General features: G+C 45.8%; 1 protein-coding gene and 1 long non-coding RNA gene across 2 annotated transcripts; both read left to right on the top strand.

Moving 5' to 3' along the window:
* Window positions 1–2,104: 2,104 nt before the first annotated feature.
* LOC144674300 (uncharacterized) lies at window positions 2,105–6,512 on the top strand. The gene is made up of 3 exons (XR_013574501.1): window positions 2,105–2,216; window positions 3,105–3,211; window positions 6,392–6,512. It is a non-coding gene; the product is annotated as an uncharacterized LOC144674300 (long non-coding RNA).
* A 3-nt stretch (window positions 6,513–6,515) lies between these two features.
* On the top strand, window positions 6,516–27,300 carry LOC144674294 (uncharacterized; the record flags this gene model as incomplete). The annotated part of the gene is made up of 6 exons (XM_078535721.1): window positions 6,516–6,980; window positions 7,156–7,429; window positions 7,595–7,715; window positions 15,043–16,142; window positions 23,630–23,865; window positions 27,136–27,300. Coding segments are annotated over 6 exons (2,361 nt in total), but the record flags the coding sequence as incomplete, so codon positions are not given.
* Window positions 27,301–27,489: the final 189 nt, after the last annotated feature.

Below are 27,489 nucleotides of genomic sequence, written 5' to 3'. Positions count from 1 at the left end.
AGCTCCTGACTTCATTACAGCCTTGGATCAAACATGGACAAAAGAGCTGCACCCCCGAGATGAGGTGAGAGTGACTGCCCTTGACATCAAGGCCGCATTTGAGAGTCTGGCATTAAGGAGCCCTAGCAAAACTGGAGTCAATGGGAATCAGTGGAAAACTCTCTGCTGGTTAGAGTCATAACTAGCACGAAGGAAGGTGGTTGTGGTTGTTGGAGGTCAATCATCTCAGCTCCAGGACATCACGAAGGGAGTCCCTCGGGGTAGTGTCCTCGGCCCAACCATCTTTAACTGCTTCATCAATGACCTTCCTTCCACCATATGGTCAGAAGTGGGGATGTTCACTGATGATGCACCATCACGACTCCTCAGATACTGCAGCAGTCCGTGGCCAAATGCAGCAAGACTTGGACAATATCCTGGCTTGGGCTGATAGGTGGCAAGTAACATACGTGCTACACAAGTGTCAGGCAATGGCCAACTCCAACAAGAGAGAATCCATCCAACGGCCCTTGATGTTCAATGGCATTACCATCACTGATCCTCCATTGTCAACATCCTGGGGTTACCTTTGACCAGAAACTGAACTGGACTAGCCATATAAATACTGTGGCTACAAGAGCAGGTCAGGGGCTAGGAATTGTGCGACGAGAAACGAATCTCCTCACTGCCCAAAGCCTGTCCACCATCTACAAGGCACAAGTCAGAAGTGTGATGGAATGATCGCCACTTGCCTGGATGAGTGCAGCTCCCACAACACTCAAGAAGCTTGACACTGTCCGGGACAAAGCAGCCCTCTTGATTGGCACCACATCCACAAACATTCACTCCCTCCACCACCGACGCATATTAGCAGCAGTGTGTACCATCTACAAGATGCACTGCAGGAATTCACCAAGGTGCCTTCAACAGCACCTTCCAAACCCACAACCACTACCATCTAGAAGGACAAGGGCAGCAGATAGATGGGAACACCAACACCTGGAAGTTCTCCTCCAAGTCATTCACCATCCTAACTTGGAAATTTATTGCTGTTCCTTCACTGTCGCTGGGTTCAAATCCTGGAACTCCCTTCCTAACAGCACTGTGGGTATACCTACACCACATGGACTGCAGCAGTTCAAGAAGGCAGCTCACCACCACCTTCTCAGGGGCAACCAGGGAAGGGCAATAAATGGTGGCCATGCCCTTGAAGCCCAAATCTCAAGAATGAATAAAAAAAACTCCAACTTTAAAAGTTCAAAGGATTTAATCCACAACCAGAGCGCTGCCACTGCAAGACACGGTTTAAATGTGCCATGTATGGGAGGAAAAGAATCACAACCTCACCCCATCTGCTGAGACTCCATTGAGTTCAGATCTAACTGTAGGGGTTTGTTCTGCTGTTCATTACATCCTGGAGAAAATTATGTTGCATGCCAGAGCACTTCAGTCGCTGGATGAATTGATTCAATTGAACAATTTTAAATCATGACCGTAAGGTATCCATCGTGTTCTGATTATACGACAGAGTTGATTCCACATTTTCAACTTTCAATGGCGGAGGGCTCACCCAGCATTCTCTGCGGGACAGAATGTGCCCTATCCACACAGCAGCACCCCGCACATGCGCGTTGCGATGTGTTTCATGAGCATGCGCAGTGCTGGTCTGTGTCCGAGGCTGCTCAGAGCGGGTGAGAGAATGTCGAGCGGAGCAAACTAACAGAGTTAGTGGATGTGTGAGAAGGAATGGAGCCAGTGGAGTGGCTTCATAAAGACACAGTGCAGGTCGCAGACCCCAAATAACAAGGTACCTGTCTTGTGTTTACAGAGAAAGGGCCGAAAAAGTCTGGATTTCTCCCTTCGCCAGGCCCGGGGTAAGGGCCGCCATTTTTATAGGGGGCAATGTGCAGCAGGGCGCATGCGCGGTCATCCTGATCCAGGTAGCAGGAGGAGAGAATGTTGTGCCTTTCTATTCTTGACTGACAGGTTGGATTTTGGAAACTCCTTTTACAGAGGGTGAGAAGAGGAGAATTTACACACAGTAGACTCAACCCAGGAGTAATGTTTGTCCGTCCCCAATTTCTATCCTGGACTGACAGTGATGGATTTTGGAAACTCCCTTCACAGGCTATCAGAAGATGAGGTTTTGCAGATGGGAAATTCAAACGAAAGATCACATCAGAGTCTGCAAGAATCACTCGATTCATCAGGACCTGGATATTATCGGTCTTTTCAGTGTAAGCATTGACACCACTCAGCGTGTAAAATTTGTTCCTCACGTCCCCCCTGTATATCTTGCCCAAAATCTTTAAACTTTGTCCCATAGTCCTTTTACGATCAGTTAATGGAAACAGTTTTTCTTTAACTACCTCACATAAACCTCAGCTCCCTCACATCCTTCATAATGTGTGGTGATCACTGGTTTGCACAGACCCAGATGTTCTGTGTCCGTGTGTGTGACATCATCACACATTGACAATTATACTGTGACATCATCACACATCAACAATTACACGGTGACATCACCCCGCTCCCCGGGTATTTCCTCAACTGGGAGATTTTTCTCTGACTCCAGTGCTTCTGATATCTTTCAGGCTGCAGGCTCCAGCAGGAGAGTTTAAAATTGAAAACTGTGAAATTGTTCTAGAGGTGACTTTTTTTCACCATTTAGCTACAACTTTGAACTTTTAGTTAATGTTCTGTCATCTGTGAAACGTTTCACGGCCCTGGGGCTGGTGTGACTCCTTTACTGTGGACCTGAATCCATGTCCCTCTATTGCCCTGTTTCACCTCTGCCCTCTCTGATCACCTCTCTGCCATTGTTTAACTTGTTCTGTCTCGAATAATGGGTGTATTATAGCTCTGTTTAGGATTTTAATGTTACTTCTGCCAATTGTGTCTAAATGAGGTTTCCACCGCTTTCCATCCCCCGACCATGTGCTGCTGTCTTACCAGCTTTATTTTCCCACAGTATCTTTCCTGGTCAGGAATTTTTTTTTCCTGCACTGTAGTCCATTTCTGCTCCACTTCTGAGCTTATATTGACCATCAGATTCGGCATCATTTTTATTCCGCATAATTCATTCCGCACACCTTGAAACATTAACTCTGTTTCATTCTCCAAAGATACCAGCAAATATTGCCAATCCCCAGTTGCCTGTGGAGAAGATGATGTTTGACCTTCTTGAACCGCTGCAGTCCGTGTGGTGAAGGTGCTCCCACAATGCTGTTAGGTAATGAGTTACAGGTTATTCACCCAGTGATGATGAAGGAACAGTGGTATATGTTCCAAAACAACAACAACAATTTGTGTTTATATCACGCATTTAAGGTTATGCAGTTCTCCAAGACATTTCACAGAAATGTTAGAAAACCAGGTTTGACCCTGAGCCACATCAGGCTGGTGACCAATAGATTGGTCAAAGAGGTCAGTTTTAAGGAGTATCCTAAAGGATGCTAATGAGGTGGAGAGGTTTAGGGAGGGAATTCCAGAGCTTGGGCCTTGGAAACTGACATGATGGTAATCAGTGACACAGTGATTAAAATCAGGAATTCTCAGGAAGTCGGAATTTGAGGAGCGCAGATATCTCTGGGAGAATTGTAAGGCTGGAAGAGGCTACAGAGATAGGAATGATCATTAGCTTGGAGGAAAACAAGGATGAGCATGTGAAAATTTAGGTGTCTCTTAAATCGGTGCCTTCAAATCATCTCTATAGTTTGTGGTAAAAGTAGGGAAAATCCCAAGATATTCTGTAAGTGTATCAATGGGAAGAGGGTAACCAGGGAAAGAGTAAGGCCTATTAGGGACCAAGTGGGCAATCTGTGAGTGAAGCCAGAGGATATCGGTAGAGTGTTGAATGAATACTTCGCATCCGTCTTCACCGAAAAGAATGAGGATGAAGGTATGGAAATTGGGGAGAGAGACTGCGAGGTTCTTGAGCAAGTTGATATAGGGAGTGATAAGGTGTTGGCAGGCTTAACAGTGGACAAATCTCCAGGTCTGGATGATTTGTGTCCCAGACTGTTGAGGGAGGTAAGGGAGGAGATTGCAGGGGCTCTGACCCAAATTTCTAATTCCTCTCTGGCCACGGGGGAGGTGCCAGAGGACTGGAGAACAGCTAATGTGATTCCGCTATTTAAGAAGGGTTGTAGAGATAAGCCAGGGAACTACAGACCAGTGAGTCTCAAGGCAATGGTAGGGAAACTATTGGAGAAAATTCTGAAGGGAGAGAATCTATCTCCACTTGGAGAGGCAAGGTTTGATCAGGTATAGTCAGCATGGCTTTGTCAGAGGGAGGTCATGCCAAACAAATTTGATTGAATTTTTTGAGGAGGTGACCAGGTGTGTAGATGAGGGTAATGCAGTTGATGTAGTTTGTATGGATTTAAGCAAAACCTTTGACAAGGTCGTACATGGGAGACTTATAAAGAAGGCAAATGCACACGGGATACCGGGTAATTTGATAAGGTGGACTCAAAATTGGCTTAGTTGTAGGAGACACAGGGTGATGACAGAAGGCTGCTTTAGTGACTGGAAGCCTGTGTCCAGTGGTGAACCACAGGGATCTGTGCTGGGTCCCCTATTATTTATCATTTATATAAATGACATAGATGACTATGTGGGGGGTAGGATTAGTAAGTTTGGGAATGACACCAAGATTGGCCGGGTGGCTATCAGTGAGGTTGAGTGTCTTAGGCTACAGGAAGTTATAGATGGGATGGTTAAATGAGCAGAAAAGTGGCAGATGGAATTTAACCCTGAAAGGTGTGAGGTGATACGCTTTGGAAGGAGTAATTTGACAAGGAAGTATTCAACGAACAGCATGACACTAGGAAGTTCTGAGGAACAAAGGGACCTTGGAGCGTGTGTCCATAGATCTCTGAAGGAGGAGCAGGTTAGTGGGGTGGTGAAAAAGGCATATGGGACACGCGCCTTTATCAATTCGAGGCATAGATTACAAAAGCAGGGAGGTCATGTTGGAGTTGTATAGAACCTTGGTGAGGTCACAGCTGGAGTACTGTGTGCAGTTCTGGTCGCCACATTCTTGGAAGGATGTGATTACACTGGAGGCAGAGGGAGGAGGTTACTGAACAAGACACAGGATGTCAGTAAACAGAATTCGAGCACATGGGATTGGAGTAATATACTGCTATGGATTGAGAATTAGTGAACAGACAGAAAACAGAGAGTAGGAATAAATGGCTCATTCTCAGGATGGCAGGCTGTTACTTGTGGGGTACGGAGAAGAGATTCCCCAGGATGTTGCCTGGGAAGAAACATTTCAAATATGAAGAGAGGTTGGATAGATTTGGGTTGTTTTCATTGGAGCAGAGAAGACTGAGGGGCGACCTGATCGAGGTGTACAAGATTATGAAGGGCATGGACAGGGTGGTTAGGGAGCAGCTGTTCCCCTTAGTTGAAGGGTCAGTCACAAGGGGGCATAAGTTCAAGATGAGGGGCAGGAGCTTTAGGGGGGATGTGAGGAAAAACCTTTTTACCCAGAGGGTGGTTACGGTCTGGAATGCACTGCCTGGGAGGGTGGTGGAGGCGGGTTGCCTCACATCCTTTAAAAAGTACCTGAATGAGCTCTTGGCACGTCATAACATTCAAGGCTATGGGCCAAGTGCTGGTAAATGGGATTAGGTAGGTAGGTCAGGTGTTTCTCACGTGTCGGTGCAGACTCGATGGGCCGAAGGGCCTCTTCTGCACTGTGTGATTCTGTGAATGGCTGTGGGCCAAGCACTGAGCCTTGCCGTACCCCACAAATAACAGCCTGCCATCCTGAGAATGAGCCGTTTATTCCTACTCTCTGTTTTCTGTCTGTTCACTAATTCTCAATCCATAGCAGTATATTACTCCAATCCCATGTGCTCGAATTCTGTTTACTGACATCCTGTGTCTTGTTCAGTAACCTCCTCCCTCTGCCTCTCCCACTCGTCTCTCTCTTTTTCTGGCCCTCTTGTCACATAGAATTCTCCAGCCCAGCGGGTTGTGGATGCTCCATCATTGAATATATTTCAGACTGAGATGGGGAGATTTTTGGTCTCTCAGGGAGTCGAGGGATATGGGGAGTGGGTCGGAAAGTGGAGTTGAAGCCCAAGATCAGCCACGATCGTATTGAATGGTGGAGCAGGCTCGACGGGGTGTTAAGACTTCTCTTGTTCCTATTTATTCAGTTCTTATAGAGGCCAGAGTCTTGTGTAGGCCCAGACCGGGTGGCAGGTTCCCTCCCCTGAAGGACATTAGTGAACCAGTTGGGTTTTTATGACAATCCAGCAGTTTTCATGGTCACTTTTTCCTCGTGCCGGCCCCACAAATTCCCAGATTCATTCAGCTCAATTTCACAACCTGCCTTTGTGTTTTTGTGGGTTCTCGCTCACTCCCTTTTTTCTGTTTTAAGTCAATTTCACAGGGTATTAGAAGGGGAGGATTTTCATTCAGGAAACTGAAACCAAACATCACATCAGGATCTGACGGAGTCGCCCAATTTATCAAAACCTGAATATCATCGGATTTTGAACATGGAAGGAAAAAACACCGTTCACAGTGGGGAGAAACCATACACATGTTCTGTGTGTGGACGAGGCTTCAGCCGATCATCTGGCCTGTCGAGACACAAGCACAGTCACACCGGGGAGAGTCCATGGAAATGTGGGGAGTGTGGGAAGGGATTCAGAACCCCATCTGAGCTGGAAACTCATCGGCGCAGTCACACTGGGGAGAGGCCATTCACCTGCTCCGTGTGTGGGAAGGGATTCACTCATTCATCCAAACTCCTGAAACACCAGCGAGTTCACATTGGGGAGAGACCTTTCAAATGCCCAGACTGTGGGAAGTGCTATAAAAGCTCCTGGGATCTGATGTCCCATCAGCGTGTTCACACTGATGAGAGGCCATTCAGCTGCTCTCAGTGTGGGACTGGGTTCAGGTGGTCATCTCAACTCACTGCACACCAGCGCACTCACACTGGGGAGAGGCCGTTCACCTGCCCTCAGTGTGGGGTAAGATTCACCGATTCCTCCACCCTGCTGACACACCAGCAAGTTCATGAGTAACGACAGTGATTGGATTTTGCTGTTAATCACATCCAGGACTGAACCGTGTGCATTGGGATCTGATTCTGCTGATGTTAATAAACTCCAGAACAGTTATAGGCTTTAATATTCTGGCTAAAAGTCAAATGAATCAGCTTTGACCGGCTTCAGCCCATCATCTGGCCTGTCGAGACACAAGTGCAGTCACTCTGGGGAGAAACTGTTGAAATATAGGGAGTGTGCAAAAGGATTCAATTACCCATCCCAGCTGGAAATTCATCGACACAGACACACTGGGGTGAGACTATTCACCTGCTCTGAGTTTGGGAAGGGATTCACTCATTCATCTCTCCTGCTGAGACACCAGAGAGTTCACACTGGGGAGAGACCGTTCACCTGCATCCAGTGTGGAAAGTGCTCTAAACTTTCTGGGGAAATTATGTCCCACCAAGATTCCAACACTGAAGAGAGACCTTTTAAATGTCCAGGCTGCGGGAAGTGTTATAAATGTTCAGAGAACTGAGGAACCATCAACGCGTTCACACTAGGAGAGACCGTTCAATTGCTCTGAGTGTGAGAAGGGATTCACTCATCATCCCACCTGCTGAGACACCAGCAAGTTCACTCTGGGCAGAGACCGTTCACCTGCTCCGTGTGTGGAAAAGGATTCACTACCTCATCCCACCCACCGAGACTCCAGCGATTCACAAGTAACTACAGTGATTGGGTTTTGCTGTTAATCACATCCAGGACTGAACCATATTCATTGGGGTCTGTTTCTGCTGATGTTAATAAACTCCAGCCCAGTTATAGGGGTTAATATGCTGGATAAAAGTTAAAAACATCAGTTTTACATGAAATATACTGTGTGTCAAATCTTTTTGATATCTCTTTGACAAGTAAGTTCCTTTTGAAGGTCTCTCCCTCAACCCTGTCTCCTCTATCCTCACCAACAACAAGTGTGAGGAACCCATGGAGTTTCTTTGTCACTAAGATTGAGACAATCCGATCAGCTGCCTCTGCTACTTCCCTCCCTTCCACTAACCCACCGGGACAAACTGTCTGTAAAGATCCCCCTTGTCTGAGCCCTGAACCCACATCTTTCTCCAGTTTCTCTCCCATCTCCCTCATGCCCTCTCAATGCTCATCTTGTTGATGAGGCCCAACTTCTGCTCCATTGACCCTATTCCCACTAAACTGCGGATCAGCCAACTTCTCCATGTAGCTGATATTGTTAATGATTCTCTCTCTTTTGGTACTGACCCTCTCACCTTTAAATCCATCACCATCAACCATCCTGATAAAAACAATTTTGACTCCACTGTCTTTGCAAACTACCGCCCCATCTCCAACCTCCCCTTCCTCTCCAAAGTCCTTGTACTTGGTGTCCCCCAAGGATCTATCCTTGGCCCCTCCTATTTCTCATCTACATATTGCCACTTGGTGACATCATCCAAAAGCACCACATCAGTTTTCAGATATGTACTAACAACACCCAGTTGCATGTATAATCAGTGTCCTTTTATATTAATAATCAGGATCTAATGACACGAATAATCAGTGTCTGATTACATTCATAGTCAGTGTCCTATTACATTATTAATCAGTGACCTATTACATAAAGAATCAGCATCATATTACATTAATAATCAGTGTCTTATGACATTAATAATCAGAGTCCTTTTACATTAATAATCAGCATCTAATTACATTAATAACATGATTCCAACTGCATTAACAATTAGGCTGCCTATTGCAGCAATAATCAGGATGCGAATACATTAATAATCAGAATTATTTCAATGAACTATCAGATTCCTATTGAATCAATAATCAGGGTCCAATTACATTATAGTCATTTGCTAATTGTTTCAATAATCATGATCCGATAAGATTAATAATCAGGATGCTAGTATATTGATAATCAGAGTCCAAACACAATAATCTGTTAATAATCAGCCCCACCCCCCACACCCACCTCCTGCTCAACAATTCTCACACCCCTCAACAAATTTCAATCTGGGGTCACATGAAGCTGAGTCATTAAAATGGAGTCACACTGAGAAAAATTTTGGGAAGCAATGATTTAATCCAATCCCCTTCTCGACTTGAAATGCACAGGTCTCATTACTTATCTCATCATTCAATGTCATACCTCCCTGTTCTATCTCCCTGACAGAAGTTATTATTATTCGTGTTGATCAGGTCTCGTTGTGGGTTCTTGTTCTCAGTACTGGTGTCTGTTTCACTTCATTCTTCATCCTGAAACTGTCATAGATTCTGCCATGAACCTGTACAGTACACGGCCTGTTGTCTTGAAAGGAGTGGATGATATTGAGCAGCTTTGGTGGACAGTCAAGTTTTTCTAATGTCTTCTACAGTCCTGCCCTGCTGACGGAGTTGAATTCTTTAGTGAGATCTAGTAAAGTAAGGTAAAGAGGTTTATCCTGTTCCCTACACTTCTCTTGTAGCTGGCGTATGGAGAAGATCATGTCCACTGTAGATCTGCCAGCACAGAAACTGCACTGTGCTTCTGGATACACTCGGTATGCAAGTAGATGGAGTCTTTCAAGCCTGACCTGACCCTAGTGAAGGTCATCCCTGTGATGCTGAGGAGTGAGATGTCTCTGTAGCTGTGGCAATCTCCTCTGTCACCTTTCTTTTTGTACATTGTGATCATTCTTGCATTACTCATGTCCTATGGAATGGATCCTACCTCCCAACAGAGAAGGAGGAGGTCATGAAGGTGCAACAGTAATAATAGTCAGACCATCAACCTGGACATGATTAACAGCAGAATCCAACACCTGCAGTCACTTGTAAATTCGCTTTCTGAGCAAATATCATGACTGAGTGTATCCCTTCCCACACCCAGAGTACGTGATCAGACTTTTCCCAGTGTGAACGCGATGGTGTGCACTGAGGACAGAAGAAGGCTGGAACCTCTTTCCACTGGAAGTGCAGCTGAATGGCTTCCCCTCAATGTGACCTCGCTGGTGTCTCAGCAGACGGGATGACTGAGTGAATCTCTTCCCACACATGGAGCAGGTGAATGGCCTCTCCCCGGTGTGAACACGTTTGTGTGCACTGAGATTAAATGGAGATGTGAACCTCTTTCCACAGGAAGTGCAGCTGAATGGTCGGTCCTCAGAGTGAATTTGCTGGTGTAACATGAGTCTGACTGACCGAGTGAATCCCTTCCCACACACAGAGCAGGTGAATGGCCTCTCTTCAGTGTGAATTCGCTGATGTAAAATGAGGCTGCCTGACTGGGTGAATCCCTTCCCACACACCGAACAGGTGAATGGCCTCTCTTCAGTGTGAATTCGCTGGTGTGTCAGCAGATTGGATGACCGAGTGTATCTCTTCCCACACACAGAGCAGGTAAATGGTCTCTCCTCAGTGTGAATTCGCTGGTGTATCATGAGGCTGGATGACTGAGTGAATCCCTTCCCACACATGGAACAGGTGAATGGCTTCTCCCCTGTGTGAATGCGTTGATGGTTTCTCAACAGGGATGGATAATTGAATCCCTTCCAAAGTCCCCACATTTCCACAGTCTCTTCATGGCGCCAGTCTCCTTTAGTTTCTCCAGTTTGGACAATCAATTAAAGCCTTGTCCACACACAAAAAAAACCCAGGTACGGTTTCTCCCTGCTGTTAATGATGTGATGTTTCTTCAGGCTGTGTAACTGGTTAAAACGTTTTCCACAGTCAATTCAATCCAATGTGCGTATGTGTCTTGTTGCCTTTCCAGTCACACTGATGTTTGAAATATTTTCCCTCCGACAGAATAGACAAACAGTTCTCGTTACACATTCAAAGACTGATTCAGGTCCTGATGAATTGAGTGTTTCTGTCAGATGTGGATGTCATGTTTGGCTTGAGTTTCCTGTCTGTAAATCCTCCCCTTCAAATTACCCTGTAAAATGTGTTTACAAAAGTCATCACAGGCTATAAATTCTGAAAAAACAATTCTAATTTTCATCCAACATTTCTCCTCCTTTGCTCCCCCAAAGCTGTCCCTCACACTGTTGCTTCTCCTGTGCTGAAATCCAAACACATCACACCATCGCAACCATTTATTTTCTCCACTCCGAGATTGTTCCCTCCCTCTACTGTAGCTGGGTTCAGTTCTCCAGCCCCTGTGTGAAGAGTGAGAATAAAATCAAATAATCAATAATTTCTCTGATGAAGAGTCACACGGACTCAAAACAATAACTTTGTCTTTCTCTCCACAGATGCTGTCAGACCTGTTGAGTTTTTCCAGCATTTTTGTTTTTGTGTCAGGTTTCCAGCATCCGCAGTATTTTGATTGAATCAATCATTTCTCCCCTGGTCACTGGGATCGTGAAGCCCCGCCCACTCTCTGTTGCGTCACCAAGACAACCGCGCATGCTCCCTGATCCCCGCTGGAACAAGATGGCGGCCGCTAACCTGGGCCTGCTCCCGGGTAAAAGCCTCGGAGCTGCAGGATTTTATTGGGGTTTGTGGGTGCGAATGAACCCTCCGCCCCCCCGCCGGTTCCTCTGGAACAAATCGCGGGCCTGGAAGGATTGACCTGAGTTGACCAATCAAGTTTCAGGTTTTTCAAGATCATTCATTGCCCTTTTTCCATGTTGCTGTTAATTAAAGATACCGAGATTGATCCCCTCACTCTGCATCCATTTGTGATATTTAGATGAAAAAACCCTCACCCTTCTGCACATTCATTGTTTAAAAGGGCAGCTGTTCTGTTAGTTGTGAAGCACACTGTGTACTGTGGGGTGATGTATGTTGGCTGAAGCCTTTAAAATTCTCATTCTTCTGTTCAATTCCCTCCATTACCTTGCCCACCCCTATCTCTGTGAACTTCTGCTAGTCTCCAACCCTCTTAAAAAGGAAAGACTGTTTCCAGTGCCAGAGGGATTGGTAAGGAGGCAGCTCAAGCTTGAGGTAATTGACAAAATAAGAAGATATGACATGAGATATATCATTCTGCACTGATTTCTTATGGTCTGCAATGCAGCACCTGAAACGGTGGTGTAAGCAAATTTCAAAACTGATAAATTCTTCAATTGGAAAATGTTGCACAACTAGGAGGAAAGGGCAGGAAAGTGGAGCCAGCACAGACATGATGGGCTGGATGGCCTCCTTAAGAACTGTATCAATCTCTGATTTTAAAAACTCATTGTTCCTCTAATTCTGGTTTCTTACTCACCAAAATCCTGCTCACTGATGTTCAGTTTGGGATCCAGCAGGGCCACACAGCTCCAGATTTCATTACACCCTGCTGCACATTCATTGTTAAAAAGGGCAGCTGTTCTGTTTGTGGTACTGTCGGGTGATGTTTGTTGGCTGAAGCCTTTTAAAATCTCATTCTTCTCTTCAATTCTCTCTGTAGGGGTTTGTTCTGTTGTTAATTACACCCAGGATAGAAGTATGGTAGAGGCCGATGCAATTTATTGTATCAATTGATTGTATAATTTTATATCTTGGCCTAAAAACTGCAATTACTATCGGATCAGAAAAATTTATTTGATATGCAATTACGTCCTCCCACCCAGCATTCAATGCGGTACAGAATGTGCCCTATCCAGAGCGCCAGAGTCTTACGCATGCGGAGTGCGGAGTCTGATTCGCACCTGCGCATTGCGGGCTATTACCTCAGCATGCGCAGTGCTATCCTGTGACTGGAGCCGCAGAGTGGGTGAGAAAATGGCGACTGGAGCAGAATAACAGAGTTAGTGGGTGTGCGGGAGGATTGGAGCCAGCGGAGTGGGCAGGGAGGTTTCATAAACACTTGGTGCAGGCCGCAGAGCCTTAATAAGAAACTACAGGCCCCGCGTTTGCAGCGAACAGGCCGGAAATGGCTGGGTCTCTCCCTCTGCTCGGCCCGGGGGAGCGGCTGTGCAGCAGGGCGCATGCGCGGTCATCCTGGTCCAGGTGGCAGGAGGAGACAATGTTGTGAATTTCTATCCTGGACTGACGGATGGATTTTGGAAACTCCTTTTCCAGGGGGTTAGAAGGGGAGGATTTACACACAGCAAACTCAAACCAAGAGAAATATTTCTCAATTTCTGTCCTGGACTGACAGTGATTGATTGTTTTGTAATCTTTTCATAGGATATCACGTGGGAAGGATTTGCAGACGGGAAACTCAAACCAAACATCAGATCAAGATCTGACAGACTCACTCGATTCATCAACCTTTGAGAGTAAGTAATGAGTTTCAGGTCATTATCACTCATTGTGTAAAATTTTTGCTCACACCCCTCCTGTAAATCTTGCTTCATAACTTAAATCTGTGTCCCATAACACTTTTATGATCAGATAATGTGAACAGCTTTTCTTTAACTACCTCATGTAAACCAATCATAAACATGTATAACTCTATCAAATTTCCCCTCAATCTACTTTGCTCCAAGGAGAACAACACCAGTTTTTCCAAACTAATCTAAAATCCTTCACCCGTTGAACCACTCTGGTAAGTCTCCTGCGCACCCTCTTAAGGACCCTCACATCCTTCATAATGTGTGGTGATCAGTGGTTTACACAAACCCAGATGTTCTGTGTCCATGTCTGTGATATCATCACACATCGATAATTACACTGTGACATCAGCACACACCGACAATTGCGCGGTGACATCACCCCGCTCCCAGTGTATTTCCTCAACTGGGAGATTTTTCTCTGACTTCAGTGCTTCTGATATCTTTCCAGCTACAGTCTCCGGCAGGAGTTTCCAAAGCTAAAAAGAGTTAAATTGTTTCACAGCTGAGTAGTTTTGACAAGTCATCTACAATTTGGAGCTTTTAGTCCTCTGTTATCTGTGTGAGGTCAGACAGCTCTGTGGCTGGTGTGACTCCTTTATTGTGGATCTGATTCTGTGTCCATCCATTGCTCTTTTTCACCTCTGCCCTCCCTGATCACCTCTCTGCTGTTGTCTAACTTTCTCTGTCTCTAATAGTGGGTGTATTTTAGCTCTGTTTAGCATTTTAGGGTTACTTCTGCCAACTGCTGCCTTGACCATGTGCTGCTGGCTTACCAATTATAGCTTCCCACCATGTCTTTCATAGTCAGGAGTTGTTTTTCCTGTGCTATAGTCCATCTCACTTCTACCCCTGAGCTTATATTGATGATCAGATTCTGCATCATTTTTATTCCCTGTAGTTCATTCTGCACCCCTGAAATGTTAACTCTGTTTCTCTCTCCACAGATACTTCCTGACTTGCTGAGTATTTCCAGCATTTTCTCTTTTTATTTCAGATTTCTAGCAGCTGCAGTATTTTTCTATTATTTTATTGGCAGGCAAAGTTACTGAGGTGGAAATAGGCGGTCTTAGTGATATGTAGTTAGAAGCTCAGCTTAGGGTGAAATATGACACTAAGGTTGTGAACAGTCTGGCTCAGCCTCAAAGTTGTCAGAGAGATGGATGGCATTGATGGTTAGGGAGTGGAGTTTGTAGCAGGGACTGAAGACAATGGCTTCAATCTTCCCAATATTTAAATGGAGGAAATTTCTGTTCATCCAACACTGGATGTTAAACAAATCAGGATGGTGTGTGACTTGGAGGTGATGGTGTTCGCATACATCTACCCAGGTCCTTCTAGGGGATGGAGGCTGAGGGTTTGGGAGATGTTGGTAGAATTGCAGATGCATAAAATCCCTTTCCTTCACCCCCTGCCTCTCCCATCTCCCTCTCTATTTCCCCCAGTAGATGCTGGTGTTTTGTATAGTCCCTGACCAGTTGGCAGGTTCCCTTCCCTGAAGGACATTAGTGAACCAGTTGGGTTTTTATGACAATCCAGCAGTTTTCATGGTCACTTTTTCCTCGTACTGGCCCCAAAAATTACCAGATTCATTCACCTCAATTTCACAACCTGTTTTTGTGATATTGTGGTTTCTCTCTCATTCACTTTTGTCTATTTAAACTATTTCCCCAGGATTTTCAATTGGGAAACCCAATGTTTCATCAGAATCTAACGGTGTCGCACAATTAGTGGTAACCTGAATTTCATCGGATTTTGAACATGGAAGGAAAAAGCACCGTTCACCGTGGGGAGAAACCGTACACGTGTTCTGTGTGTAGACGAGGCTTCAGCCGATCATCTGACCTGTCAAAACATAAATGCAGTTACAGTGGGGAGAAACCATGGAAATGTGGAGACTGTGGGAAAGGATTCAATTATCCATCCAGGCTGGATACTCACCAGCGCACACACACTGGGGAGAGGCCTTTCACTTGTTCTGTATGTATGAAGGGATTTATTGATTCATCCACCCTCCTGAGACACCAGCTCATTCACACTGAAGAGAGGCCGTTCACCTGCTCCGAGTGTGGAAAGGGATTCACTTGGGCATCCAGCCTGCTGAGGCACCAGCGAATTCACTCTGGGGGGATGCCATTTACCTGCTCCAAGTGTGGGAAGGGATTCATTCAGTTATCCAACCTGCTGACACACCAGAGAGTTCACACTGGGGAGAGGCCATTTACCTGCTCCGAGTGTGGGAAGGCATTCACTCAGTTATCCAACCTGCTGACACACCAGCGAGTTCACACTGGTGAGAGGCCATTTACCTGCTCCGAGTGTGGGAAGGGATTCAGTCAGTCATCCACCCTGCTGAAACACCAGAGAGTTCACTCTGGGGAGAGACCGTTCACCTGCTCCGAGTGTGGGAAGAGATTCACTCAGTCATCAAACCTGCTGATACACCAGAGAGTTCACTCTGGAGAGAGGCAGTTCACCTGCTCCGAGTGCGGGAAGCGATTCACTCAGTTATCCAACCTGCTGACACACCTGCGAGTTCACACTGGGGAGAGACCATTCATCTGCTCTGAGTGTGAGAAGGGATTCGTTAATTTATCCGATCTGTTGAGACACCAGCGAATTCACACTGTGGAGAGACAGTTCACCTGCTCCCACTGTGGGAAGGGCTTCACACAGTCATCCCACTTGCTGAGACATCAGCGAATTCATACTGGAGAGAGGCCGTTCATCTGTCCTGTATGTGGGAAGGGATTCATTGTGTCCTCTGACCTCCTGAAGCACCAGCGAATTCACACTGAGGAGAGGCCGTTCAGCTGCTCCAAGTGTGGGAAGGGATTCACCTGGTCATCCCAACTGATGAGACACCAGCGAGTTCACAAATAATGAACAGGATGTTGCTGTTAATCACATCCAGGACTGAACCTTGTTCATTGTAGTCTGTTTCTGCTGATGTTAATAAACTCTAGCCCAGTTATTGGGGCTAATATTCTGGATAAGGACAAATAAAATATATTTGTGTTAAATATAGCATATTGAGTCTTGTTAATATCTCTAACACAAGTTAGTTTCTCTGGAAGGGCTCTCCCTCTCCCCTCTCTCCTCCATCCTCACCTCTAACAACAAGTGTAAGGAGCTCATGCACCTTCTTTGTCACTAAGATTGAGACAATCCGATCAGCTGCCTCTGCTGCTTCCCTCCCTTCCACTAGCCTACTGGGACAAACTGCCTCTATAATGTTCCACCTTGTCCAAGCTGTGAACCCACATCTTTCATTAGCTTCTCTCCCATCCCCCTTCCTGCCCTCTCAGTGCTCATCTTGTCCATGAGACCCACCTCCTGCTCCATCGACCGTATTCCCACTAAACTGCTGATCCCCCAACTTCCCCATGTTCACTGATATTGTTCACAGTTCTCTCTCTTCTGGTACTATCCCTCTCTCCTTCAAATCATCACACTTTCCTCAAAAAACAATTACTTAACTCTTACTGTCCTTGCAAAGTATTGACCCATCTTCAATCCCCAGTTCCTCTCTGAACTCTTGAAAAGTGTTCACACCTCCCAAATCCATCTCCATCTTTCCCAGAACTCCCTGCTTGAATCCATCCAATCAGGTTTCTGCCCCTGCCACTGTACTGAAACAGCTCAGATCAAAGCCACCAATGACATCCTATGTGACAGTGGCAAAGGGAAACTATCCCTTCTCGACCTGCTTTGACAAGGTTGACCAAGCCATTCTGCTCCAACACCTCTCCACTGTCGTCCATGGGTGGGGCTGCTCTCTCCTGGTTCCATTCTCTATCTAATCATAGTCAGAGAATCACTTGGATTGTCTTCCCTTCCCACTCCCACAGTTACCTCTGGTGTCCCCAGAGGATCCAGCCTTGGCCTCCATTTATTTCTCAGCAACATTCTCCCCACAGCGACATCATCTGAAAACACAGTGTCAGTTATCACATGGACACTGACAGTGCCCAGCTCTACCTCAGCAACACCTCTCTCGACTTCTCCACTTTTGTTAGATTATCAGAATGTTTGTGGATGTGCAGAAATTTTCTCCAATTAAATTTTGGGAAGATTGAAGCCATTGTTTTCATTCCTGAGCTACCAACTCCATTCTTTATCCTATTTCTATCAGGTCATCTCTCAGCCTTCTCTTTTCCAGAGAAAAGAGCTTCAGGCTATTTAGCCTTTCCTGGCGATTATAACCTATCCGTTCCTGTAACATTTGTGAATGAACTTTTATGTCTTTGGCCCTTGCGACGCCTGACAGCAGTTTCGAGTCTGTATGACCCTTCTTCAGAGGGCGTTTCTATTGGACAGAGTGGTTTCTGGGCCGCAGAGAATTGTGGGATTTTGAAAATGGGAGAAGAAAGCACCATTCACAGTGTTCTGCATGTGGATGAGATTTCAGCCGATCATCTGACCTGGTCAAAACATAAATGCAGTCACAACTGAAAGCAGTTGTGCAAATGTTGACAATGGGAAGGGATTCTTTTACCCATCGAAATTGGAAACTCATTGGAGCGTTCACACTGTGGAGAGGCCATTGACTTGCTTAAAGTGTCAGAAGGGATTCACTCCGTTATCCCACCTGCAGACACACCAGCGAGTTCACACTGGGGAGAGGCCATTCATCTGCGCTGTGTGGAAAGAGATTCATTAATTTATACAATCTGATTGCACATCAAAGAGAGCTTTTAAATTTCAAGACTGTGGGAAGTGCTTTACAAGTTCTCAGGAACTGATCCGCCAGCAATGTATTCATTCTGATGAGAGACCGTTCAGATTCCTTCTTTATGGGACTGGATTCAGGCAATCATCCCACCTCTCTACACAAGCGCTCTCATACTGGGGAGATGCTGTACACCTGCACCGAGTGTGGGAAGATATGCATTCAGTCATCCCACCTGCCGAGACATCAACGACTTCACAACGAACTACAGTGATTGGATTTTGCTGTTAATAATGTACAAGAATGAACTATACCCATTGGGGTCTGTTTCAGCTGATGTTAATAAACTCCAGCCCAGTTATAAGGTTAATATTCTGGATAAAGCTCAAATAAACCAACATTCTGTCAAATACAGAGGATGTTGAATTTTCAAAAACATCTCTAAAACAAGTTAGTTATTTGTCACTAAGATTGAGACAATCTTGAGAATCTTGAGACAATTGAGATCAGCTGCCTCTGCTGCTTCTCTCCCTCCCACAAGTACATCCTTGTCCCCGACATCCTTGCAATTCGCATCCAATCTCCGACCACTCTTCCGTCTCCAAAATCATGCTTACCTCCCAAATCCATGCACAATGGTTCTGGAATTTAGGGGTAAAATGACATTGTGAAAGGATTGTTCACCGGCTGTTCTTACGGACAAGACGGAGTTCAAATGTTCTGTGTATGGGAAGAAAAGATAATTGTTCACGCTGCCGACTGAGACTCCAGTGAGTTCACATCTAAATGTAGGTAGTTTTACTGCAGTTATTTACACCTGGGACAGTATTATGGCAGAGGACCCATGCACTTTGTTTGTCATACCAATTGACTGAATAATTTTATATTTTGGTCTTGGGCTTCGTTCGTCATCGGATCACAAAACATAATTTTCTATTCAAAAAAACGACCTCTCAATGGCAGCCTGATTACCCAGCCTTCAACAGGGGCCAGAATGTGCCCTATCCTCACAACAGTACACATGCGAACTAGAGTGTGTGCTTGGAGCATGCGCAGTGCTGGTCTGTGGCTGAAGCCGCTCAGAGCGGGTGAGAGAATGTCGAGTGGAGCAAACTAACAGAGTTAGTGGGTGTGTGAGGAGGAATGGAGCCAGCGGACTGGGCAGGGAGGCTTCATAAAGACACAGTGCAGACCTCAGGCCCGATATAACAAGGTACCGGTCTTGTGTTTGCAGAAAACGGACCGAGAATGTCTGGATTTCTCCCTGCGCAGGCCCGGGGTAACGGCCGCCATCTTTATAGGGGGCAATGTGCAGCAGGGCGCATGCGCGGTCATCCTGGTCCAGGTAGCAGGAGGAGAGAATCTTGTGTATTTCTATCCTGGACTGACAGGGATGGATTTTGGAAACTCCTTTTACAGGGGGTTAGAAGGGGAACATTTACAGACGGTTGAGATCTGACAGAGTCACTCAATTCATCAGGACCTGGATCCTCCTTTTTTAATGCTCTGTATGAACCGTTTCCCAAACCTGCCACTCAGTCCAGGATAGAAATTCAGGACCTGGATTCTATCGGCCTCTGAGTGTAAGCATTGAGTTCCAGGTCATTATCACTCACTGTGCAAACATTTCTTTCTCACATCCCTCCTGTACATCTTACCCAAAATTTTAAATCTGTGACCTATAATCCTTTCATGATCTGCTACTGTGAACAGCTTTTCTTTAACTACTTTATGTAAACCTTTCATAATTTTGTGCACCTTTTGTTGAAACTTCCCTCAATCTACTTTGCTCCAAGGAGAACAATCCCAGTTTCTCCAACCTAACCTTGCAACTAAAATCCCTCATCCCTCAACCCATTCTGATAAATCTCCTCTGCCCCCTCTCAAGGACCCTCCCATCCTTCATAATGTGTGGTGGTCACTGGTTTGCACAGACCCAGATGTTCCGTTCGTGTCTGTGACATCATCACACATCGACAATTACACTGTGACATCATCACACATCGACAATTACACTGTGACATCACCCCGCTTCCCGGGTATTTCCTCAACTGTGAGATTTTTCTCTGACTCCAGTGTTTCTGACATCTTTCCAGCTGCAGGCTCCAGCAGGAGAGTTTAAAGTTGAAAACTGAAATTGTTTCAGAGTAGAGTATTTTTGACCATTCATCTACAATTTGGAGCTTTTATTTCTCTGCTCTGCTATCTTTTAGAGGTTCCATCGTTCTGGGGCTAGTGTGGCTCCTTTCCTGTGGATCTGAATCCATGTCCATCTTTTGCTCTGTTTCACCTCTGCCCTCCCTGATCATCTCTCTGTCATTGTCTAACTTCCTCTGTCTCTAATACTGGGTGCATTTTAGCTGCGTTTGGCATTTAACTGTTACTTCTGCTGATTGTGTCCAAATAAGGTTTCCTCTACTGCCCATCCCCAGACCATGTGCTGCTTTCTTACCAGCTTTATCTTCCCACAGTATCTTTCACAGTCAGGAATTGTTTTTCCTGTGCTATAATCCATTTCTCTTCCACTTCTGAGCTTATATTGACCATCAAATTCTGCACCATTTTTATTCCCTGTAATCCATTCTGCACACCCTGAAATGTTAACTCTGTTTCTCTCTCCACAGATACTGCCTGATCTGCTAAGTATTTCCAGCATTTTCTCTTTTTATTTCAGATTTCCAGCAGCTGCAGTATTTTGCTATTATTTTATTGCAGGTGTTGCTCACAGAACCGAGTCTAGAAACACAGACGGACCAATTAAGAGCCGGTTTGTATCAGGGTGGGTGTTGGTTACAGAAGTTGGTCCCTGGCCTCCAGTGTAGGTCCTTTCTCATCGTGTCATAGAATCATTGAATGATTACAATACAGATGGAGGCCATTTAGCACATTGTGCACATGCTGGCTCTCTGCAAGAGCAAGTCAGCTAGTCCCACTCCACTGCCCTTTCACTAACACAACCAGCAAATATTGCCAATCCCCAGTTGCCTGTGGAGAAGATGATGTTTGACCTTCTTGAACCGCTGCAGTCTGTGTGGTGAAGGTGCTCCCACAATGCTGTTAGGTAAGGAGTTACAGGTTATTCACCCAGCGATGATGAAGGAACAGTGCTATATGTCCAAATCAACAACAGCACTTTGTGTTTATGTAGCACCTTTAACGTAATAAAACTTTCCAAGGCATTTCAAAGAACAGTATGCGTTTATAAAAAGCATTAGTGATTAGGAATGTACAGTCAAAGCTCTCTGCTGTTGACTGAGTTCTGAATTGGCTGGTTGATAGACACTGTAACCAGGTCAGTCTGAGTTTCCTCGCGGTGAGTCTGCAGTGGTGACTTGAGTCTGAGGAGGACGAGAGATTAACCCTATGAAGACAGAGTAAAACAGAACAACTGCGCTTGCACAACGGCAGCAAACACAGCCTTTAAAATAAGGATGAGAATTTTATAATTTAGCTTCTCCTTAACCCGGAGCCATAAGACCATAAGACATAGGAGCAGAAATTAGGCCATTCGGCCCATCGAGTCTGCTCCGCCATTCAATCATGGCTGATAAGTTTCTCAACCCCATTCTCCCACCTTCTCCCCGTATCCTTTGATCCCCTTCCCAATCAAGACCCTATCTATCTCGGTCTTAAATACACTCAATGACCTGGCCTCCACAGCCTTCTGTGGCAATGAATTCCATAGATTCACCACTCTCTGGCTAAAGAAGTTTCTCCTCATCTCTGTTCTAAAAGGTCTTCCCTTTACTCTGAGGCTGTGCCCTCGGGTCCTAGTCTCTCCTACTAATGGAAACATCTTCCCCACGTCCACTCTATCCAGGCCTTTCAGTATTCTGTCAGTTTCAATCAGATCCCCCCTCATCCTTCTAAACTCCATCGAGTATAGACCCAGAGTCCTCAAACGTTCCTCATATGTTAAGCCTTTCATTCCTGGGATCATTCTCGTGAACCTCCTCTGGACCCTCTCCAGAGCCAGCACATCCTTCCTGAGATACCGGGCCCAAAATTGCTCATAATATTCTAAATGTGGTCTGACCAGAGCCTTATAAAGCCTCAGCAGCACATCCCTGCTTTTATATTCTAGTCCTCTCGAAATAAATGCCAACATTGCATTTGCCTTCCTAACTACCGACTCAACCTACAAGTTAACCTTCAGAGAATCCTGGACTAGGACTCCCAAGTCCCTTTGCACTCCAGATTTCTGAATTCTCTCCCCATTTAGAAAATAGTCTATGCCTCTATTCTTCCTACCAAAGTGCATGACCTCACACTTCCCCACGTTGTATTCCATCTGCCAATTCTTTGCCCATTCTCCTAACCTGTCCAAATCATTCTGCAGCCTCCCCACTTCCTCAATACTACCTGTCCCTCCACCTATCTTTGTATCATCTGCAAACTTAGCCAGGGTGTCCTTCATCTAGATCATTAATGTATAAAGTGAAAAGTTGTGGTCCCAACACTGACCCCTGCGGAACTCCACCAGTCACCGGCCGCCATCCTGAGAAGGACCCCCTTATCCCTACTCTCTGCCTCCTGCCAGACAGCCAATCTTCTATCCATGCTAGTACCTTGCCTCTAACACCATGGGCTCTTATCTTACTGAGCAGCCTCCTGTGCGGCACCTTGTCAAAGGCCTTCTGGAAGTCCAAGTAGATAACATCCATTGGCTCTCCTTTGTTTAACCTACTCGTTACCTCCTCGAAGAATTCTAACAGATTTGTCTGAGCCTGTGTAGGTCAGTGAACACAGGAGTGATGGGTGAACAAGACTTGGTGTGAGTAAGCACACGGGCAGCAGAGTTTTGGATGACCTCAAGATTACAGGGAGGGTGAATGTGGGAGGCCGGCCGGGAGTGTGTTAGGATAGTTAAGTCTAGAGGTAACAAAGGAATGGATGAGAGTTTCAGCAGCAGATGAGCTGAGACTGGGGTGGAGTCGGGCGATGTTACTGAGGTGGAAATAGGCGGTCTTGGTGATGATGTGGTTGGAAGCTCATCTTGGGGTGAAATATTTCACTATGGTTGTGAACAGTCTGTTTCAGCCTCAGACAATTGTCAGCGTGAGGTGCAGAGTCAGTGTGTGGGGAGTGCAGTTTGTAGTGGGGACTGAAGACAACGGCTTCAATCTTCCCATTATTTAATAGAATAAGTTTCTGCTCATCCAGTGCTGGATGTCAGACAAGTCAGGACGGTGTGTGACTTGGAGGGGAACTTGGAGGTGATGGTGTTCACATACACCTGCTACCCTGGTCCTTCTAGAGGGTGGAGGTTGAGGGTTTGGGAGATTCTGTCAGGGTTCTCCTGCATCTCTCACTTCTCTCTCGCTCTTTCTCCCTCCTCTCATAGAAGCCTGAATCTTGTGTAGGCCTCGACCGGGTGGCAGGTTCCCTTCCCTGAAGGACATTAGTGAACCAGTTAGGTTTTTATGACAATCCAGCAGTTTTCATGGTCACTTTTTCTTCGTGCCGGCCCCACAAATTCCCAGATTCATTCAGCTCAATTTCACAACCTGCCTTTGTGTTTTTGTGGGTTCTCTCTCACTCCATTTTTTCTGTTTTAAATCAATTTCACAGGGTATTTGAAGGGGAGGATTTGCTGTCGGGAAACTCACATCAAGACCTGAGAGAGTCACTTGATTCATCAGGACTTGAATATTATCAGCCTTTGAACATGGAAGCAGAAAGCGCTGCTCACGCTGGGGAGAAACCGTGTAAGTGCGGGGACTGTGGGAAGGGATTTAATTACCCGTCTGACCTGGAAACTCATCGACACAGTCACACTGGGGAGAGACCATTCACCTGCTCAAAATGTGGCAAGGGATTCACTCGAACATTCGACCTGCTGACACACCAGCAAGTTCACACTGGGGAGAGACCGTACACCTGCTCTGAGTGTAGGAAAGGATTCACTAGGTCATCCCACCTACTGAGACATCAGCTGGTTCACTCAGACCAGAGACAGTTTACATGCTCAGTCTGCGGTAAGTGCTATAAAAGTTACCAGGACCTGATCTTGCATCAACGTGTTCACACTGACGAGAGACCGTTCAGGTGCTCTCACTGTGAGACTGGGTTCAGGCGATCATCTGACCTCATTGTACATCAGCGCAGTCACACTGGGGAGAGACTGTTCACCTGTTCCATGTGTGGGAAGGGATTCACTCAGTCATCCAACCTGCTGAGACACCAGCGAATTCACACTGGAGAAGGGGCTGCTCACTTGCCCTGACTGTAGAAAGGGATTCATTAATTGAACCTACCCACTGAAACACCACCGAGTTCACACTGGGGAGAGACCAGTCAGCTGGTCTGTGTGTGGAAAGCAATTCACTCAGTCATTTGTGCTGCTGAGACACCAGCGAGTTGACAAGTAACAGCAAAATCCAATTACTGTAGTTAATCACATCCTGGCTGGAACCTTGTTCATTGGGTTCTGTTTCTGCTGATGTTAATAAACTCCAGCCCTGTTATAGAGACTAATATTGTTCATACAAATCAATTAAATCAACTTGGTGTGAAATACAAGGTGTGTTGAATCTTTTTAATATCTCCAATACTCTGCTTCTCCCCTGTCACATCCAGCAACAAGTGTGAGGAGCTCATGGAGCTTCTTTTTCACTAAGATTGAGACAATCCGATCAGCTGCCTCTGCTGATTCCCTCCCTTCCACTAACCCACCGGGACAAACTGTCTCTAAGGTTCCTTCTTGTCTGAGCCCTGAACTCACATCTTTCTCCAGTTTCTCTCCCATCTCCCCTCATACCCTCTCAGTGCTCATCTTGTCCATGAGGCCCTCCTTCTGCTCCCTTGACCTTATTCTCACCAAACTGCTGATTATCCAACTTCCCCATGTTAGCTGATATTGTTAATGTCTCTCTCTCTTCTGGTAATGTCCCTCTCATCATCAAATCTATCATCATCACCCATCCGAAAAATCAACTCTTGACCTGACCATCTTTTCAAACTACTGCCCCATCTCCAATCTCCCTTTCCTCTCCAAAGTCCTTGTACTTGGTGTTCCCCAAGGATCTATCTACATGCTGCCACTCGGTGACATCATCCAAAAGCACCGTGTTAGTTTTCACATGTACACTGACAACACCCAGCTCTACCTCACCACCATCCCTCTCCATTCCTCCTCTGTTACTAAATGATCAAACTGCTTATCCCACAGCCAGTACTGGATGAGCAGAAATTTCCTCCAATTAAAAATCAGGAAGACCAAAGCCATTGTCTTCAGTCACCACTACAAATTCCGTTCCCTAACTGCTGAGTCCATCCCTCTCCCTGGGAACTGTCTGAGACTGAACCACACTGTTCACAATCTTGGTCTTTTATTTGACCCCAAGATGAGTTTCTGACCACATATCCGCACCATCACTAACACCTAATATTTCAGTCTCCATAACGCTGCCTGTCTCCACCTGACCCGAGCTCATCTGCTGCTCAAACCCTCATCCATGTCCGTGTTACCTTTAGACGTGACAATCCCAATACATTCCTAGCCGGCCCCTCACATTCACCCCGTCCCCACACAGAAACATGAGGTCATCCAAAACTCTGCTGTCCATGAGCTTTATCAGGCCAAGTCCCGTTCACCCTTCACCCCTGTAGTCATTGACCTAAATTGGTCCCTGTTCAAGCAATGCCTCAATTTTAAAATTCATAACCCTGTTGACAAATCCCTGCATGGCATCGTCCCTCCCTATCTCTGTAACTTCCAGTCGCACAACCCACTGAGATACCTGTGCTATCTCATTCCATACTCTTTAGCATCCCTGATTTTAATTACTCCACCATTGGTGGCCGTGCCTAGGTGCAAAGTTCCGGAATTTCCTCCCGAAACCTCTCCAGCTCTCTCTCCTGATTAAAGAGGCTTGTTAATATCTGCCTCTCCAATCAAGGTTCTGTCTATTTACCCTAATATCGACCCATGTGACTCGATGTCAAATGTTTCTTTATGAAAGTCCTGTGAAGAACCTTGGCACATTTTGTTCCATTAAAGGTATTATATGAATACAAGTTGTTGCTGTTTCACGACAACCAGTTTGTGCACAGTAAGATTCCACAAACAGCAATCAGACTTAACAGATTAATCCAGGCTTTTTTTGGTGGTGTTAGTTAAAGCACGAGTGTTGGTCCCACTGCACCAGGAGATCTCCCCTGTGGACAGGATGTGGAGTTGTTGAACTCTCCTGAGCTGAGAGTGGAGCTGATTGAGCTGTCGGGCCTGCAGTGTACCTTGAAGAACCGCTGTCTGGGATCTTTCCTCTTAATTCACTGACTCCCAGCTGAAGTTGTTGCTGCAGTTAAATAGCTAACTTTGAATATCAATCCCAATTTAACCTTTGGAGCAAAATCTGCAACTTTAAATCAGCTGTAAAAGAGAAAGAAAATTCATGCTAATGCATTTGGGGAGGGCAAATAAAGCTGGAGAATACACAATAAACAGGTGAATATTGGGAGGGGTAGAGAAAGTGAGAGACCTCAGAGTCCATGTCCACTGGTCCCTGAAGGTGGCAGGATAGATGGTAAAGAAAGCACATATTTATCAGAACTCACAATACACCAGAACACACACACTGGGGTGAGGCCATTCACCTGTACAGTGTGTGGGAAGGGATTCACTCAGTTATCCAGCCTGCTGAGACATGAACAAACTCACACTGAGGGGAACAAAAACAGAATTACCTGGAAAAACTCAGCAGGTCTGGCAGCATCGGTGGAGAAGAAATCAGTTAACGTTTCGAGTCTTCATGACCCTTCGGCAGAACTGAGTATAGTTAGGAGAGAGGTGCCTTTCTCCTAACTATACTCAGTTCTGCCGAAGGGTCATGAAGACTCGAAACGTTAACTGATTTCTTCTCCACCGATGCTGCCAGACCTGCTGAGTTTTTCCAGGTAATTCTGTTTTTGTTTTGGATTTCCAGCATCCGCAGTAGCTTTTAGCTTTTTGTTTTTTTCACACTGAGGGGAGGCCATTCAGCTGCTCCGAGTGTGGGAAAAGATTCACCCCTTCAAACAACCTTGTGAGACACCAGCAGGTTCAGACTGGAGAGAAGTTGTTCAGCTGCTCCGAGTGTGGCAAGAGATTTACTCAGTCATCCCACCTACAGACACATCAACAAATTCACACTGCCGAGTGGCCTTTTAAATGCCCAGACTGTGAGAAGTGCTTTGAAATTCCAGTGAACTGATGTCCCATCAACGTGTTCACACTGACGAGAGACCGTTCAGGTGCTCTCACTGCGGGACTGGGTTCAGGTGGTCATCTCAACTCGCTGTACACCAGCGAGTTCACACTGGAGAGAGGCCGTTCACCAGCTCCAAGTGTGGGAAGGGATTCACTCAGTCGCTAACCTGCTGAGACACCAGCGAGTTCACAATTAACAAGTGATTGGATTTTGCTGTGAATCACATCCAGGTCTGAACCATGTTCATTGGGGTCTGTTTCTGTGGATGTTAATAAACTCCAGCCCAGTTATAGGGGTTTATATTCTGTATAACAATCAGGTTTGTGTTAAACACATGGTGTATTAAGTCTTTTTTAATATTT

The sequence above is a fragment of the Cetorhinus maximus genome, unplaced genomic scaffold (assembly GCF_964194155.1).
Source record: "Cetorhinus maximus unplaced genomic scaffold, sCetMax3.hap1.1 HAP1_SCAFFOLD_620, whole genome shotgun sequence".
Classification (NCBI taxonomy): Eukaryota; Metazoa; Chordata; class Chondrichthyes; order Lamniformes; family Cetorhinidae; genus Cetorhinus; species Cetorhinus maximus.
The sequence above is the reverse complement of the archived record's forward strand: the minus strand, read 5'-3'. Positions and strand labels throughout refer to the sequence as shown.